The sequence below is a fragment of the Gorilla gorilla genome, chromosome 12, assembly GCF_029281585.2.
Source record: "Gorilla gorilla gorilla isolate KB3781 chromosome 12, NHGRI_mGorGor1-v2.1_pri, whole genome shotgun sequence".
NCBI classification, from domain to species: domain Eukaryota; kingdom Metazoa; phylum Chordata; class Mammalia; order Primates; family Hominidae; genus Gorilla; species Gorilla gorilla.
Genome location: NC_073236.2, coordinates 71571476 through 71590723, shown reverse-complemented (window position 1 = coordinate 71590723; position 19248 = coordinate 71571476). Strand labels below are relative to the sequence as shown.

Here is a 19248-nt window from a genome sequence, read left to right as displayed (position 1 = left end):
GGTCCCCGGCCTGTGACGTTTTAGGAAAGGGGCGGAGCTGCAGGGGTGGTTGGCTGAGGCTGGCTTCTGCTCTGTGCAGCTGCGCACGTGTTTCAGCCGGAAGCGCTTTAAGATTCCCGGGGATGGAATCCGAAATGGAAGCGCAGAGCGCCGGGGCAGAGGAGGGCTTTACCCAGGTCACCCGCAAGGGTGGCCGACGGGCGAAGAAACGACAGGCTGAACAGCTGTCCGCAGCGGGAGAGGGCGGGGATGCGGGCCGCATGGACACAGAGGAGGCCAGGCCGGCGAAGAGGCCCGTCTTCCCACCCCTCTGTGGGGACGGGCTCCTGGTATGTGGCTGGGACCGTAGGACAGCAACGAGGCAAGGGCCAGACGCTGATCAAGCCGGTGGCCTCTGGAGAATGTTGAAGCTGCGGTGGGGCTGTTCTGCCGTGATGCTCAGAGAGAAGTGATTCTTTGAAGTGTAACTAGTTCAGTTAAAGGAGGCCCTTTGTGGATCAGATGTCATTTTAAACTCCATCACCGTCCCTCCATAGCCTTCTGAGTTGTGTGTTCTTTTATTACAGAGTGGGAAAGAAGAAACAAGGAAAATTCCAGTCCCAGCTAACAGATACACACCATTGAAAGAAAACTGGATGAAGATATTTACTCCTATTGTGGAACATCTGGGACTTCAGATACGCTTTAACTTGAAATCAAGGAATGTAGAAATCAGGGTAAGGAAAATCTCAACCATTTCCCAATACACCAGGCTTTCTCTCCTACAGAGATGAAAAGGCATGAATAGGCTTTACTTAATGGGACTTTTCTGTTTTATGGTTTTTGTCCAGTTTAAAAATTTACCATATTGAGTTTGAACTTCCCAAATGCCTTAAAAATCTGCATTTGATATAAATATTAATTGCATTTGTAAATTAGTTCTGAGATCATACCAAAATACTGGCTCTTCTTCTGTGTATCTTTTATAATGTTCTATGTCAAATTGAGAAAAGGTCGAGTAAAGAGATTGTCATAAACAGAAGCAGGTAAATAACGAACATAAGCACTTGCTGCTTTACAAGAAGTATATACAGTCAGCGTCGGGAATATGTTCTGGGATATGTTTTGTCAGATGACTTAGTCCTTGTGCGAACATTATAGAGTGTACTTACACAAACCTACATGGTATGTGTATATTTGTTTATATATTTTTTTCATATGGAAAACCAAATGTCCCAGCACCATTACTGAATATCAGTCATTTCATCTACTTGATCTGCATTGCCGGTATCCAGTGCCATATATCAGGTTTCTGTATATTCTCCATTATACTGTTATGAGGCCACCATGGTATGAGCGGTTGGTCACTGATCAAAATGTCATTATGCAGTGCATGACTGTGTTTTAATGGTGCTCTTTTGATTAAAAAATGTATTATTTTGATAAGAAATATATGCATATATATGTGTGTGTATGTGTGTATATATATATATATATATATATATATATCTTTTTATTTTGCTCTTTCACCCAGGCTGGAGTGAGTGGCATGATCTCGGCTCACTGTTAACAGGTGCCCGCCACCAAACCTGGCTAATTTTTGTATTTTTAGTAGAGACTGGGTTTTAGCATGTTGGCCAGGCTAGTCTCGAACTCCTGACCTCAGGTTATCTGCACATCTCGGCCTCCCAAAGTGCTGGGATTACAGATGTGAGCTGCCCCACCCGGCCTATGTATATATTTTAAATTCCGTGCTATCAATCCGGGAATTAGACATTTAAATTTACTTTGGGCTTTCTTTTCTGGGTGCCAATTTCATACCAGAATTGATAACCGAAATTAATTATATTTTCCTTTTTAAGGATTCTTTTACCATCATCGGGACTGGTATAGTCTCATCTCTGTTAATGGAATATAATAATGGAACAAAGAAAGGCACTATTCTAAATAGTTGATAAAGTGTAAAATATCATAGAACATGATAGAGTAACTCCTCTTTGTCCCTGTTGCCATTCTTTCATTCAGGCTTTTATGGTTTCCTGCCAAGGAGTGGTTTCGTTGTAGGTTTCCCTTGCTTCATTGCTTGACGTCTCTCCTTTCTCCAGTCATCCATCTGCCAGTGCCAGATTAATTTTCCCAGATCACAATGCTTTTATGACATCCTGGCATCTCCAAAAAAAAAAAAAAAATTTTTTTTTTTTTTTTTTGAGATAGAGTCTTGCTCTGTTGTCCAGGCTGGAGTGCAGTGGCGCAATCTCAGTTCACTGCAAGCTCCGCCTCCCAGATTCATGCCATTCTCCTGCCTCAGCCTCCTGAGTAGCTGGGACTACAGGCACCCACCACCACACCCGGCTAATTTTTTGTATTTTTTAGTAGAGACAGGGTTTCACCGTGTTAGCCAGGATGGTCTTGATTTCCTGACCTCATGATCTACCCGCCTCGGCCTCCCAAAGTGCTGGGATTACAGGCGTGAGCATCTTCAATATTTCTAAAGGAAAAAGTTTTGGACTTAACTTGCTTTTCAAGTAGGAGACTCAGTCACAAGTTTGTCTCTCACGGATCATAAAGTTTGTTTATGTCCATACTTTTTGGTGGCTTTGGCCTTTGAAAGAGGTCCTCTCCTCCCTACTCCTTTCTCTTTATACTTCAGTTCCAGTATCTTTCTGGGTCTAGCTCAAGTTCTTTCTCTGTTATGGTATGTCCATTTTTCAGTGATATCTTCAGTGCCTAAACTTTTCATGTGCTTTATTGTCCTATTTATTGCAGGATAATCACTTTGGATTCCACTAACATTTGTTGATGCTGCCATATACCAGACACACAGTGGTATTACACCATGCTCTACATCATTTAGTCTTTAGGATATTCCCATCTTAAAGATGTGAGGAAACTTGGCCATAGTCATCAGGCTAATAAGGGAAATCTTCTATTATACTAGTAGGGAACACTCAGGATCTTCTACTCTGACCTCCTCATTTTACTGATGAGAAAACTCAAGACCTAAAGTATCTATGGGACTTGTCTAAGGTCACATATAGGATTGGAACTAGGGTCTAGTTTTAAATGGGAAAGCCCTGGGGACTCTCCCATTGCACAAGCCCATATGGTTTTAAATTTGTTGAATACGTGGTCTCTTCAACTAGACTGTGAATGTTCATGGGACAGTGGAAATAACAGTTTTGAAATCAGACCTGTGTTTAAATCTTACCTTTTTTGCTTTTTAGTACTTTAGTTTCCTCACATACGAAGGTAGTCGTATCACTTAACATTCAAAGTTGTGAAGGTTAGAGTTATGGTGTGTAAAGCATGTTATTTATAGTACGTGTTATTTACAGTGGTAGGCATTTTATGAATAACAGTTATTTCTGCATTTCTCAAATAAACTTTGAGGACAGGTTCAGTGCTTCATTCATTCTTTATTTCCCCAATCAGTGCGTGCAGGTAGTTAGGCCTGGAGCTGTTGGTTTAAGAAACATCAGCATATAAATGATAACTAAGAAGATTAAGTCAGGAATCCCAGGGAAGACTGCCTTGAGAGAGAAGAGAAGAGGACATTGGGCATTGAAGGGATGGACAGAAGGTAGAGGTTCTTCAGAATGCGAGAGATTGGGTTGTGCCAGAGGAGTCTTGCTGTTAACCCCAAAATCTGATCATATAGTGCGGTTAGTTATTTGACACTCTTTGGGTGGAACAGCCAAGCTTTGGAGCTGGGAACGTTTTGTTTTGCAAATAAAATACAGCACTTATCTGACCAGAACCTGTGTCATACAGAATATATTAGGGAAAGGTGGTGGTGAAGGAAATTCTCCAATAATGGGAAAGGACATTTCTAGTATTTTGTTAGGATATTTTCTGTTTGATTCTCAATGGTATTTTGTACCCTTTTTTGTTTTTTAACAGACTTGTAAAGAAACCAAGGATGTTAGTGCTCTGACAAAAGCAGCTGATTTTGTGAAAGCTTTTATTCTCGGCTTTCAGGTAGAGGTGAGTAATTCCATGATATCTAAAATGGGGACTTTAAAAATATTCAATGTGAACATTTCAATGGATTAGGCATTAAAAAAAAAAAAAAGGCCAGGCACAGTGGCTCAGACCTGTAATCTCAGCACTCTAGGAGGCTGAGGCAGGTGGATCACTTGAGGCCAGGAGTTCAAAATAATCCTGGCCAACATGGCGATACTCTCCATCTCTACTAAAAATACAAAAAAATTAGCTGGGTGTGGTGGTGCATGCCTGCAGTCCCAGCTACTTGGGAGGCTGAGGTGGGAGAATCACTTGAACCAGGGAAGCAGAGATTGCAGTGAGCCAAGATCACGCCACTGCACTCCAGCCTGGGCGACAGCGTAAGACTCTGTCTCCAAGGGAAAAAAAAAAGCTTTCTAGCTCTAGAGTTTGTGGATTTTAGTTCCATAGTGCTTTGCACTTTACTCTTTTTCAGGTATGCAAATGGAAGGGGCTTCACGGTGTTTGTTTTTATATTATAGGATGCACTTGCCCTCATCAGGTTGGATGACCTCTTCCTAGAGTCTTTTGAAATTACAGATGGTGAGTGTGTGTTGGTCTGTGCTCTTGTGTCGCTGACTTTGTATTGTGATGTGACTCTCAGTTTTCTAATAGCATCAATTGAGCTGTATTTTTAGCAACTTTTAAAAATATATATATATATACACTTTGTGTCCTTTAGAGAAATTTAGTTTATGATTAAACTTTATGTGGAATGGGTGGTACACTAGAATGGCTTGCCTCCTGAGATCTTGCTTTTCTTGTTTAGTTAAACCCCTTAAGGGAGACCATCTATCCAGGGCAATAGGAAGAATCGCTGGCAAAGGAGGAAAAACCAAATTCACCATAGAGAATGTGACACGGACAAGGATAGTTTTGGCTGATGTGTAAGTATCTGATCTTGAGAAAATTATTGTCATAATTTATATTTGATCTTTTGTTTTAAGAAAGTCATAACAGTTGTATTTTATGCATAATGTTGCTGCTAAATCTTTGTCAGTACAGATGCTCCTCATAAACCCATCATAAATTGAAAATATCATAAGTCTAAAATGCATTTAATATGCCTGACTTATGGAACATTATAGCTTAGCCTAGCCTATCATAAACGTGGTCAGAACACACATTAGCTTACAGTTGGGCAAAGTCATCCAACACAAATTCTACTTTATGACAGTATTGAATATTGAATACTGTACTAAAAATGAAAAACAGAATGGTTGTATGTGTATTTGAAGTAGAGCATTCTGAATGTGTATCACCTTTGCACCCTTGTAAAGTTGAAAAATCCCAGTTCAAACCATCTTAAGTTGGGAATCATCTGTATACTTTTGGGTGAATAGATGGTCACCAACTTTGAAAGAGGCTTAAGTTGAGAAAATTTAAGAAATTATATATTCTTTTCTCATTTAACAATGAGGAAATGCTATTAAAAGAAATTATTACAGGTGAAGATTTGAGTAATATCTCGGGTTGGGCACAGTGGCTCACGCCTGCAATCCCAGCACTTTGGGAGGCTGAGGCGGGCGGATCACCTAAGGTCAGGAGTTCGAGACCAGTCTGACCAACATGGTGAAACCCTGTCTCTACTAAAAATACAAAAATTAGCCGGGCATGTGGCATGCGCCTTTAGTCCCAGCTACTCAGGAGGCTGAGGCAGGAGAATCACTTGAACCTGGGAGGAGGAGGTTGCAGTGAGCCGAGATCGTGCCACTGCACTCCAACCTGGGCGACAGAGTGAGACTCTGTCTCAAATACATACATACATACATACATACATACATACATACATACTTACTCAAGGGAATCTATTAAATCACTAGGGGAGAACAAGCAATCACTATTTCAGATGCCCTTGTGAGTCTTTAGAAGTATATATCTCCTTTATATATATATACATATATAAAGGCCTTTTATAAAAGGAGGGGAATATCGTACATTAGGCAAAACTAGAGAGCAGTTATATGTGAACATAAATAAGATGATAGGGGCTTAAAATAAAGGTGACAGAAGTGAAGCTGGGATTACCCCTGTCTGAGGTTGAAGCTGCCCAGGCTGGGGATCTTACTGGCAGATGGCTCAGAGATTATATAATGCTATGAAGTTGGGAAACTGAACAATTGACTGAGAGGAGGAGGATTCTGCCTGTGACTAAATACTGAAATAATTTCATTTAATATCTCAATTTTGCTCCATACTGAAGGACTCTTCATTATATAGAATCTAAATTTTGTACATTCTTTACACTTTAAGGATAACTATACTACTGTGTTGGTGGCCCTCTTTACCTGAAGCCAGGCATATAATTATATTGTTTGATCTTTTATGGATTAAGCCTAGAGTCAGAAATATGGAGCCTTGGGAGAAGCTATTTTGAACTGGAAATGTGCAAATGCACACCACATTTAAAAATATGGCCAAGCATGGTGGCTCACATCTGTAATCCCAGCACTTTGGAAGGCTGAGGCAGGTGGATGGCATGATCTCAGGAGTCTGAGACTAGCCTGGGCAACATAGTGAAACCCCTTCTCTACAAAAAAATACAAAAATTAGCCGGGTGTGGCGGCCCACACCTGTAGTCCCAGCTACTTGGGAGGCCGAAGTGGGAGGATCACCTGAGCCCAGAAGGTTGAAGCTGCAGGGAACCACGATCATGCCACTGTACTCAACCCTGGGCGACAGAGTGAGACTCTAACAAAATAAAAATAAAAATACCACATATAGTCTGGGCACAGTGGATCATGCCCATAATCCCAGCACTTTGGGAGGCCAAGGTGGGAGGAAGGAATGCTTGAGCCCCGAAGTTCAAGACCAGCCTGGGCAACATAGGGATCTCCATCTCTACAAAAAAATATAAAAATTAGGCGTGATTGTGCACACCTGTAGCCCTAGCTGCTCAGGAGGCTCAGGTGGGAGGATTGCTTGAACCAAGGATGTCAAGACCACGGTGAACCATGATGGCACCACTGCACTCTAGCCTGGGTGACAGAGTGAAACCTTGTATCCAAAAAATAAAAAATTAATTAATTTAAAAAAATCCATATACAGATGCTCCTCACCGTATGGTGGGGTTACATCCAGATAAACCTGTTGTAAATTAAAGATCTCATAAGTCAGAAGTTCATTTGATACTTCATTTGATATCATAGGATACTTCTCTTTGAAAACTGAAGAGCATTCTGAATGCGTATCACTTTGGTGCATTTATAAAGTAAAAAAAAAATCTTCAGTTAAATCATCATTAAGTCATGGACTGGCTGAGTAGCCCTGAAAGCTTTCATGAATTTAGAAATCCATGGCCCGGCATGGTGGCTCACACCTGTAATCCTAGCACTTTGGGAGGCCGAGGCGGGCGGATCACCTGAGGTCAGGGGTTCAAAACCAGCCTGGCCAACATGGTGAAACCCAGTCTCTACTAAAAAAACTAGCTGGGTGTGGTGGCACATGCCTGTTATCCCAGTTACTTGGGAGACTGAGGCAGGAGAATTGCTTGAACCTGGGAGGCGGAGACTGCAGTGAGTCAAGATTGCACCACTGCATTCCAGCCTGGGCGACAGAGTGAGACTCCATCTCAAAAAAAAAAAAACGGCTGGGCGTGGTGCCTCACACCTGTAATTTCAGCACTTTGAGAGGCTAAGGCAGGTGGATCACCTGAGGTCAGGAATTCAAAACCAGCCTGGGCGACAGTGAGACTCTGTCTCAAAAAAAAAAAAAAAAAAGAATTTAGAAATCTAAAACTAACTGATTTGCCAATGAAATTATATAGTCTGTCATTAAGTTTATTACTGGTAAATTTATAAGTATATTTATAAGTGTTAACCTAAAATTTACTAGTTAAACCAACATTGTAGAAGTTTATTGTGGCATAATTTACATACAATAAAATTCTACTGTTTTAAGTATCCCATTCAATGAGTTTTTGGCAAATGTATATTGTAGTCCCATGACACTCATACAGTTCTCTTACCCTGAAAGTTCCCTTGTGCATCTTTATGGTCAGTTGCCTGCCCCCACCCTTTTCTGGGACAACCATTGCTCTAGTTTCTTTCACTCTTATTTTGCATTTTCTAGAAATTCATATAAATGGAAATACACAGTATGTAGGCTTTGGTGTATGACTTCTCTTAATTAGCATGTTATTTTGGATTTCTCCATTTTGTTGGGTGTATCAGTAGTTCCTTTTTATTGGCAAGTACTATTTCATTGCACAGGTATACTGTTGACCCTTGAATATTGCAGGGATTAGGGATGCTGAACCCCTAACATGGTTGAAAATCCATGTATGTATGACTTGACTCTCCCAAAACTTAACTACTTCTGCTTTTGGCTGGAAGCTATACCAATAACAAACAGTTGATAAACACATATTTTGTATGTTATATGTATTATATACTGTACTCTTTCATAAAGTAAGCTAGAGAAAAGAAAATGTTATTAAGAAAATTATAAGGAAGAGAAAATCTATCTACTCTTCATTAAGTGGAAGTGGATCATCATGAAGGTCTTCATGGTGAATAAGCTAAGGAAGACGAGGAAGGGGTTAATCTTGCTGTCTCATGGGTGGCAGAGGAGGAAGATGTGGAAGGCGAGGCAGGAGAGGCAAGCATACTCTGAACTTTACAGAAATACATTGTAATTTCTGACTTTTTTGCCCTTTCACTTCTCTAAAAATGTTTCTGTAGGGTACCAATCCTCTTCCACAGTTTTTAGTTTCAGTGCCCACGTCAAAAAAGGGTCTATGTCATAAAAGACGTCAAAAGCATCATGATTAATCAGAAACCTTCTGCCAGATTGTCTAATGTCACCTTGTTTTCTGACACTGCTGCTTCTACGTCATCTTCCTCATCGCCCGGCACTGCTTCAGAAGCACTCACCTCCATCAAGTCGTCTTCTGTTAATTCCTCTGGCATAGTGTCTGTTAGCTCTTGATTTCTCCGAGATCCATATCTTGAAACCCTTCACCCTTCACTTTTGGCCATATCCACAGTCTCTTTCATGATTTCTTGTTTGGCTCTGTCATAAATCCTGTACTGTCATGCAAAACCTCTGGACATGGTTTTCTCCAGCAGGAATTTATAGTTGCAGGCATGAGGCTTTCACAGCTTTTTCCATAATAATGACAGTGTCTTCAATGGCATGGTCCTTCCAGACTTTTATGGTGTTCTTTCCATCGAGTTCTCTTCCATAGCATTGACACTATTTTCCATAGAGTAGTGTGTGTAATGAACCTTAAAGGTCTTTATGACTACCTGTTCTGGAGGCTGAATTAGAGAGTGGGTGCAAGGAGACCACTTTGTTGCCTTTCAGTATTGAACACATGGGGTTCTGGGTGGCTGGGACATTGCTCAACATCAAAAGAGCTTTAAAAGGCATTCCTTACTGGCAAGATACTTCTTGACTTCAGGGAAAAAGCATCGATGGAATCAGTCCAGAAAAAGAGCTCTCCTTGTGCAAGCCTTCTTGTACATCCAGAAGACAGGCCACTGGTGTTTACCTTTTCCCTTCAAGGATCGGGGTTAGCAGCTTTATAGATAACGGCAGTCCTGATCGTAAACCTGACTGCATTTGCACAAAACAGTAAAGATAGCCTGTCCTTTCCTGCATTAAATCCTGGTGTTTGCTTCTCTTCTTTACTAATAATTGCCCTTTGTGACATTTTTTTCCAGAACAGGACGTTTTTCATCTGCACAAAAAACCTGTTCAGGCAGATATTATTTCTCCTCAATGATTTTCTTAATGGCATCTGGGAACTTGTCTGCTGCCCTTTGGTGAGCAGAAGCTGCTTCTCCTGTTACCCTGACATTTTTAAAGCCGCCTCTTTCTAACATTATCGAAGCATCCTTTGCTGGCGTTAAGTTCTCCAGCTTTAGATCCTTCACTTTCCTTTTGCTGTAAGTTGTCATATAATGACTTAATTTTTTTCTCCATCATATTAGACTCTATAGATATGTCTTTCTTAGAACAATCCTGCACCCACATAAAAGCTGCATTTCCAATTTGAGATTGTCAAGAAAAGAATCACAAGATCTATAAATTTGGAGAGGAAACTTTATTTCTTAGAAAGGGTTGCAGTCTGCAGGGTGGCCATTCTGACAGGCTGGAAAGTATAGCCTTCAGCAGGGACCAAAAGCAGGCACTTTGAAGGAGGAAAGGATGAGACAGGAATTTATGCTGAATGGGTTGGCCAAGTATACTTATTTAACAGGTTATAGGAGGAGCTCTGAATATAAGAGGGGTCCTAATGCTTGTATACCGAGTAAATGTAACATACAACCCCTGGTTGCTTTGGGGTGGAGACTTAACATTTAAAATACCTGACAATTAGATCCTGTATGTTACAAGATGAAGTAGGGACAGGGACATGACAACTGAATGCACTGCTTCTGGAAGCTGGTAGTACCAGTCCATGGTCAGTGATCTCTTATCAGGAGATGTTACTGGGATCAGTCTCTTGTCCAATCAAAGCTGTAGTTACTGTTTGTGGAACAGTGTGGGAAGAGGGAAGCTGGGGTCAATCTGTATCTAGCTATTGGTGAGCTGTAATTGTTTTAATATTGTTTATCACAAGGCCAGTGCTTGTTAAGCTGCTAGAGAAAAAAAAAATATCCTGTGGCAATTAGAATGTCATTTACTCTTTAAGTGTAGGGTGTATGACTTAACCCTTGCCCAGGTGGTCTTAGGTCTTGTTTACAATTTGATATCTTATTGCCACAGTCTGTTCTGTCTTGCCTGGGCGCCTAGGGGCTTTATTTTTATTTTATAAGATAAAGGGGTATTTGGCAAAACTGCAGGTGTATTCATATCTGCTGTTGTAGCTGCAGTGACAGCTTCATGAATTTCCTTTTCTTTTTTTTACAATGGTCCTATGGTATAGTCATTTATCTTGAAGTGGTGGGCAACTGCAACTGCAGGCCTCAGTCAACAGTACCTATCAAGCAATTCAGCTTTTTTTCTTTTTTTCTTTTTTTTTTTTTTGAGATGGACTCTCCCTCTATCGCCAAGGCTGAAGTGCAGTGGTGCAGTCTCGGCTCACTGCAACCTCCACCTCCCGGGTTCAGTGGATTCTCCTGCCTCAGCCTCCCGAGTAGCTGCGACTATAGGCATTTGCCACCATGCCCAGCTAATTTTTTTGTATTTTTAGTAGAGATGGGGTTTCACCGTGTTAGGCAGGATGGTCTCAATCTCCTGACCTCGCAGTCCACCTGCCTCGGGCTCCCAAAGTGCTGGGATTACAGGTGTGAGCCACTGCGCCTGGCCAGTTCAGCTTTTTCTTGTACTGTCATGACTTTTCTGTGCTTCTTTGGAGCACTCCCAACATCACTAGTGGCACTTTATGTGGGACCCACGTTGGGTGGGTCCCATGGTCCCAAAGCTTACAATATTGCACTAAGATTAAAAATAGGCAAGAACCGTGAGAAATCACTTTCTACTGTGATAGACAGTTTATTGGAGAGTCAAAACTGCTCATGGGAGATAATCAGCATCACATGTGATCAGCATCACATGGCATTCTAAGTGGATACTTGCAACACCTGAGCTCACCACAAGAGCAATAGGTGGTGGCTGTGAAGTTGTCGTACAGTATGCACTACAGTTAATTTTATGGAGTTATGATTTAATACTGCATCTTTGCATTTGTTTCCATTTCTCTTGACTACAAATGGCATCATATATGGCTTGTGTTTGTGTAAGTTTTAATTTCAACTTTTTATAATAGATTTGTGTATATTTTATGGTAGTAAATAAGATAGACTAGTACCTACATACAGTTTATGCATTCATGACGTAGCTTTTTCTTAATTTTTTGGACATTTCTACGATACTTAGCTCCTCTCTGGGTTTTTTCAAATCTCCAAAATATCTTCCAGTATATGTGTTGAAAAAAATTTGTGTGTAACTGGACCTGTGCAGTTCAAACCTATTATTCAAAAGTCAGCTGTATTACATTTTGTTTATCCAGTCACAGTAGATGGACATTTGGGTTGTTTTCAGTTTGTGGCTGTGTGAATAATGTTGCTACTAAATTACTTATATCTTTTGTGTTTTCTTACAAACTGAATTGCAGACTACTTGAAATTAAGAGATGTACTATCTCTTGCTTTTGCTGTAGACAGGCTAGTTGGAAATCCACGTTTAACAGTTTATATTAATTATAATAAAGCTGTTAGATGGGCTGTTGTGTACCTATAAAAGTTATTTTTGATGAATTGCCAATAACCTGGCAAAATACAGTAAGTATAATGTGAGCCAGATAGAAAACTAAAAACAATTGGTTCCAGGTATATTTAATACAGCAGATGGGAAATGATGTTGCCTCTGTGTCTTGAAGCCTCCATTCCTTTCCAACTATTGCCCCATTACTTTGGTTCTTTCTGCAGCAAAACTACTCCCATCTGTTCTTGTCTTTATTTCCTCATCTGTCATGCTCTGTTTTAAATAATTTTAATCAAAGTTAAACATACACATAGTTTTAAAAAGCCAAATATTGGCCGGGCGTGATGGCTCACACCTGTAATCCCAGCACTTTGGGAGGCCGAGGTGGGCGGATCACAATGTCAGGAGATCGAGACCATCCTGGCTAACACGGTGAAACCCCGTCTCTACTAAAAATACGAAAAAATTAGTCGGGCATGGTGGTGGGCACCTGTAGTCCCAGTTACTTGGGAGGCTGAGGCAGGAGAATGGCGAGATTCCGAGAGGCGGAGCTTGCAGTGAGCCGAGATTGCGCCACTGCAATCCAGCCTGGGGGACAGAACAAGACTCCGTCTCAAAAAAAAAAAAAAAAAAAAAGCCAAAAATTTCTACTGCCTACCTCCATTTCACCCTTTTCAGGGGAACCAATTTCAACTCTTTTAGCTTATCTTAAAAAATTATTTGTCTCTGTATTTCCAGAAATTTAGTTCATGTACAGTCTCTTAGTTTTCAGATTCACTGTTGACTTTCTACCATCAAAGATGAAGATTTAGCTGTCTTTCACCCCCTTATTTCCACTGCACACACTCAGCCTTTCTGACACTCCGATTTATTCTTCTCTGTCCTCCTGATGGTCCCCTTGTGGTTTTTGTTAGATTCGTGTTCAGTATTACCTGAAAACAGAAATCAGTGCTCAGTGTACTTATAGCTGAGCCAGGTGAAATACTGTGACTGCCTTATCTTTCTTTTGCAGCATTGTTTTCACTTGAGGAAGTAACTCTTATGTGTCTATGTCCTTTCTTCATTTTCATCGTACTAATTCAGTAAGAAGCTATACGTTGTCTATATCTCCTCTTGATGTATTCGAATGCATCTAATATTTGAGAGATCTCTCCTGGAGATGTCTGTTCCAAAAACGCCCCCATGCTTTCTGCCTGCATTCTGGCTGCACAGCCATCATCCTGGGTTCCCTGTTCCCTGCCTCTTGGAGTCTCTTTCCCAGAGTTCTGCTTCTTGATATTCCCGCTGCTGATTTAGGCATCAGTTGACATGGGTCTGCACAGTCAGTTCCATCTCCTCCATCTGCTTTCCACCTTTTTGGGCTTTGCTACTGTTATTACTCTCTTCTTCCTTTTGGGCTTACATCTTTCCTGTCATTTTAGTGGAGTTTGAGGAAGGAGCATTTGTAAATGTTTGTTTTGTTCATCTGCAGGTGTCTGGAGGAAGAGCATTACAGAGGAAGGGGAAAGCACAAAGATCTTGAGTTGAGGGCACATCTGGCAGTGAGCGAGGAGGCTTGACCAAGGATGAAAGGGAGAGAGCGGAGAGTGATAGATGAGTCAAAAATAATAGGGCCTCACTGAGGTCATCATAAGGACTTTGGCTTTTACTCTGAGTGAATAGGAAGTCATTGGATGCTTTGTGAGCAGAGGAAGGGAGGTGGGATGTGAGGGGGCGAAGGGCAGTGAAGGTGAGTAGGATCCATAGATGGGAGGTCCTGGGGTAGGGGTGAAGGATTATTTGTGTTGATATGAGCTGGAATGACAGAAAGTGGTGAAGGGAGAGTTGGATGTTTGAAATCGAAATTATGGGGGGGTTGCAGTTTTTGGTAATGACCAAGTCCAGGGTGTGACCATGGATGGAAGAGGCTGGAGTAGGGTGGAAAACAAGACCCCATGTTGGCATAAAGGATATCAAGGACCTGAGAGGCTGGCATGTTGGGATTATCATCTTCATGGGTATTGACATGATCGAGCATGGTGATGGGGAATAGCAAGAGAAAGACAGCGAGCCAGGAGCTAACATCTTCACAGGTGATCTGCAGGGGCAGCTGAGGACCGCAGCCAGGCAGGGTGGTGGGTGATGTGGCCTGAGAGCAGATCCAAAGCCAAAGGGTTTTTAGGGAGGCAAGAGGGAGAGCATGTGGTGTGGATGTGGCATGAAGGCACCTGCTCCTCCCCCAGGCCCAGAGGTACCTGGTTTGTGGGGGAAAAACTGGCCACCATTTGAGATCTGGCCTTAGTTGAAGCCAGAAGGTGAAGGGAATATTAACAGGGGTTGAAGATATAGAAGCTTTCAGCTGATTTGTACAGGGCACAGTGAAAACAGTTTGGAAGATGGACTCAAAAAGGCAAAATTGTATCTTGTCAGTTTTGTCATTCAGTAGAGAATGCCCATTAAAAGGGTCTAAATGATCCTCAGAGCCCTGAAGAAATTTAGATAATCTTTAGGAAACTTTGCAGTTGAAAACCAATTATGTTGAAATTGAGTACAGTATTGCATTTATGGGTATTCAGTAACCAGCTCTGCCAGTGTGTCGTCTTGGGCAGGCTTTTTGATTTCTTATAAACTTCTCTCCTCGTCCGTAAAACAGGAAGGTCATGTGAGGATTAATGAGGGCATGCATAGAAAGCCCTGGCACATAAAGCACTCATGGGATGGGAGCCATCATTAACCAAGAATCTTCACAATTTTTTCTTTTTCAAACAATTCTTTGTCTTTTCTAATTTTTTATTGTATTGGGATACAATTCATATACCATAAAATTCACCCTTTTAAAAAGTGGTTTTTAGTATATTCATGGACTTGTGCAGCCATAACCACTGCCCTCATTAAAGAATCTGACTCAAATATCATGATTTTCCAGCATTTTTGGAGTACAGGACTTAGGTAAGGAAATGTTTTGTTTACAATGTCTTTTTTTTTTTTTTTAAGAGAGAGGGTTTTGGTCTGTCACTCAGGTTGGCATGTTGGCACCCTACAGGCACGTGCTACTACACCCAGCTAACTGTTGAATTTTTTTGTAGAGATGGCGTCTCATTATGCTGTCCAGGCTTGTCTCAGACTCCTGGCCACAAATGATCTACCTGCCTTGGCCTTCCAAAGTGCTGGGATTACAGGTGTGAGTCATTGCATCCCAGCCACTAATTTGTCTCATTTTATTTCTTTCAGGAAAGTTCACATCCTTGGCTCCTTCCAAAATATCAAGATGGCAAGAACTGCCATTTGCAACCTAATCTTGGGTAATAGCAGTTTCTTTCTTTGGTGTTTTCTCTCAGAGGGATAGGAAGTTAATTGAGGAAGTCAAAACCACATTTGCAAAGCAATTTAGGGTAATATTAAAGATCACAAGTAGAAACCCTTGGGAGTTGGCAAAGGTGGGCCTAGAGAAGGAAGTAGAATTTTTTTTTTTTTTTCTGAGCCAGAGTCTCGCTGTGTCGCCTAGGTTGGAGTGCAGTAGTGCAATCTCGGCTCACTGCAACCTCTGCCTCCCAAGTTCAAGCGATTCTCCTGCCTCGGACTTGTGAGTAGCTGAGACTAAAGGCGCCCGCCACCTTGCCTGGCTAATTTTTGCATTTTTAGTAGAGATGGGGTTTCACCATATTGGCCCGGCTGGTCTCGAACTCCTGACCTTGTGATCCATCCACCTCAGCCTCCCAAAGTGCTGGGATTACAGGCGTGAGCCACCACGCCCAGCCGGAAGTAGAAATATTTTTGCTTAGATTCCATTTGTCTGCAAGAGAAGAGAAAGTGTTTATTGGGTAATATTGCTTAAATCTTTGCTGCCTTCTTGATAAGGTGCAGAGAAAAACCATTCCAGAATAGCAGGGAACATCACATTAGGTTCAACAAAGGAAGAGCTGCTGAACAGCTTCAGGCAATTTAATTGATCCACTTAACCCATTTTCTTGATCCTGCAGCAAAGTCAGTACTTTCTGATAAGAGTTACAGGATCTTAGCGGCTTGCTCAGAAAATTGGGATTCTCTGGTTCTCAGGCCTCAGTGATTGGCTTCTTTTTGAAATATTTTAACAACTCAGTGCCTTTCGCTCTTAGAAGTTTAAAATATTTTTTGGAGAATATTTGGGTATTATTTCTGTTAAGTTTTTTTTTTTTTTTTGTAATTTCCAATTAAAATGTCTCTGTTCTTTTTAGGGTTCTAGACCCTTTTTCATGTACAGTCTGCCCTCTGTGTCTGCAAGGTCCACATCTGCGGATCGAACCAATGGCAGATCAGATACTCAGAAAAAAAAATATAAAAATGGCAAATTAAAAATAATACAAATTTTAAAACACAATACAGTACTAACTATTTACATAGCATTTACATTGTATTAGGTATTATAAGTAATCTAGAGATGATTTAAAGTATATGGGAGGATGTGGGTAGTTAATGTGAATATTTTTTATATAAGAGACTTGAGCATCCAAGGATTGTGGTGTCTCTGGGAGTCCTGAAACCAGTCTTCCTTAGACACTGAGGGACAACTGTAGGCGCTATAAATGTGAGTTTATTTGTGTATATACCTTTTTTTCCCCTTTGCAGGAAATCCTCCTTCCAAGGTTTATGGCAATATTCGAGCTGTGGCTAGCAGATCAGCAGATCGATTCTGATTTCAAGTCAGAGACTTTTTCTTGCCTTTGGACTCTGGAGAAAAATACTTTACAGTGGTCGGTCACAAGAAACCATCTGAACAGTTTCAGTCATTTGAAGCCTCCGTCCCTTCTTCCATTCTCAGCCAGAAGCATAAACAGAAAAGAAAGATTTAAGAGTATTCACACTCAACAGGTTTTAGGATAATTTAAATATCAAAAATTGATTCTGTTATACTTACACATTAGGTGTAATTTATCATTTATGTGAAATCACATGTAGCAGATTGCATAGTCTGTAATCCTCTCAGAGGGAAACTTCTTGTTTAAACAGCTCTATGTGGATTTATACTTTTATATTTATAAATTTATAACTTCATACAAATTTATAAACATTTCTTTATAAATTATAATTTAATAGATTATCTCAGAAAAACCTCTCTGAATGATGACCCTTCCTTAATACTGGGTGATGTGTGAATATTTGTTTGTTGGCAGACAGGGTCTCACTTTGTCACCCAGGCTAGAGTGCAGTGGTGCAATCTCAGCTCACTGCAGCCTCTGCCTCCTGAGTTCAAGTGATCCTCCTGCTTCAGCCTCCCTAGTAGCTGGGACTACAGGTGTGCACCACCATGCCTGGCTAATTTTTTGTATTTTTTGTAGAGATGGGGTTTCGCCATGTTGACCAGGCTGGTCTTGAACTCCTGGCCTCAAGGGATCCGTCCGCCTCAGCCTCCCAAAGTGCTGGGATTACAGGCATAAGCCACTGCGCCTGGCCTTGATGTGTGAATATTTGAGAGGTCATAAGCAGTGGTTTTGGCTATACCATATTATACCATATACATCAGTAAGAGCTCATCTTGGAACCTGTTTTGCAGTTTCAGAAATTAAAGACCTACATCACAGGGTTGATGTGAAGAAAGCTTTATTTTTCAAATGAGTATTTAATGAAAGTATACATAACCAATGTTGGGTATACAGATGCTTCTCAACTTATGATGGGTTTAGGTCCAGATAAGCCCATTGTGAGCTGAAAATACCAAAAGTCAAACATCATAGCTTAGCCTACCTTAAAAGGGCTCCGAACACTACATTAGCCTACAGTTGGGCAAAATCGTCTAATACAAAGCCTATTTTATAATAAAGTATGTTGAATATCTCACGTAATTTTTGAAGATTACATTGAAAGTGAAAAACAGAATGGTTGGGTACTTGAAATACAGCTTCTACTGAATGAGTAATTCTAAAGTTGAAAAATAATAGTAAGAACGATCATAAGTCTGTTTCTTCTAGTAAAGGTGAAATGATGAAAGAATGCTTTTTTCCCACCCAAAAAACTATGTTCTATAAATGCAGATTAGCTAGTTTCTGCCTGTTTAAATGGTATTATTTTATACATTACAAAATGGAAGGAACTTACTTTATTAAACTTAACTTTGATACTTCTCTTATGCATCTCTAAAACCCTTGATGAAAACATGCAAACTTCAGTAATGGCAGTATTAGAAAGTTCATGTAGGAACTAAAAGAAAAATTGTTAAGCTTGTTTCCTTTATATCAATCAGTTACATATCCCACTGTTCTAAGCTAGTTTGTACAGTATGTGGGATTGGATATACTTAGATATTTTTTAAAATTTCATTCATTAATGCTTTTTTTGCAAAATATTCAACTGGGAATCCAACTGGAAATTGCTGAGTATGTCCCACCTCAAATTATTTTTTTATCCTTTGGCAACAGCAGCATGGAGCAAGGATGTGTACAATGATATCAGATCCTTTTACTCATACCTTTTTGAAAAAGATTTGGGACTTTTTTATTCTGGAGTCTGTACAGGTTTTCAGAGGTACTTGCCTACCTTCATCCTTTCCCCAGGAAGTTAAATTCAAAATTGTGACTATTTCATTTACTTTCCTGGGGAATGGGCCCATGCCTGCAATCAGGTTTTCCAAGCACTTGGACTGAATTGAACCATTGCTAGGTGACCATAAATGTTTTGAATCGACTTTCAAGGAACGGAGGAGGCAGGAAGTTAAAAGCATCATTTCAACTGGGAAAATATGGGTTATCTGTATTAAAGGGAAATAACGTTTTGGTATTATCCAAATTACTTCCTTTCGAAGATTTCCTATGTAATTACAACTGTCAGTAATACAAGAGAGCAAATATATTTCCCTGGCAGCTGCTAATATTTGGAATGCTGAACATTGGTTTAAGGAGTTGCTTTCACCTCCCCCCCTCCGGCCCGCCGCTTAGTTAAGCGTTTGTATCTCCTGTTCCCCAGAAGTAGTAGTAGTACTACTTGGGGCTTTTGAAAGGGAGAGAAAATGTTAGGGGAACCCAATTAATAATTCTTGGGATGGGAAAGTATGAAGAAGGAATAGAGGTAATAAATTTGACTATCATACTGGCAGTTGATCTTAACCTGGGTCAAATAACTTCATTAAACCCTTCTCTAAGGCCAAGACACTAAATGTAATAC

At 40.6% G+C, this 19248-nt stretch overlaps 1 protein-coding gene across 2 annotated transcripts; it reads left to right on the top strand.

The window, feature by feature from the left end:
* The first annotated feature begins 23 nt into the window (after window positions 1-23).
* Window positions 24-18211, top strand: PNO1 (partner of NOB1 homolog). Of its 2 annotated transcripts, XM_031008002.3 has the most exons (7): window positions 24-329; window positions 567-716; window positions 3880-3963; window positions 4464-4524; window positions 4751-4868; window positions 15346-15416; window positions 16720-18211. In XM_031008002.3, the coding sequence occupies exons 1-7, from the start codon at window positions 123-125 to the stop codon at window positions 16785-16787; spliced, it is 759 nt and encodes a 252-aa protein (XP_030863862.1). In that variant the 5' UTR covers window positions 24-122; the 3' UTR covers window positions 16788-18211. The 2 variants fall into 2 exon arrangements, with proteins under 2 accessions (XP_030863862.1, XP_055234871.1); XM_055378896.2 differs by lacking the exon at window positions 15346-15416 and having other exon boundaries at window positions 35-329.
* Window positions 18212-19248: the final 1037 nt, after the last annotated feature.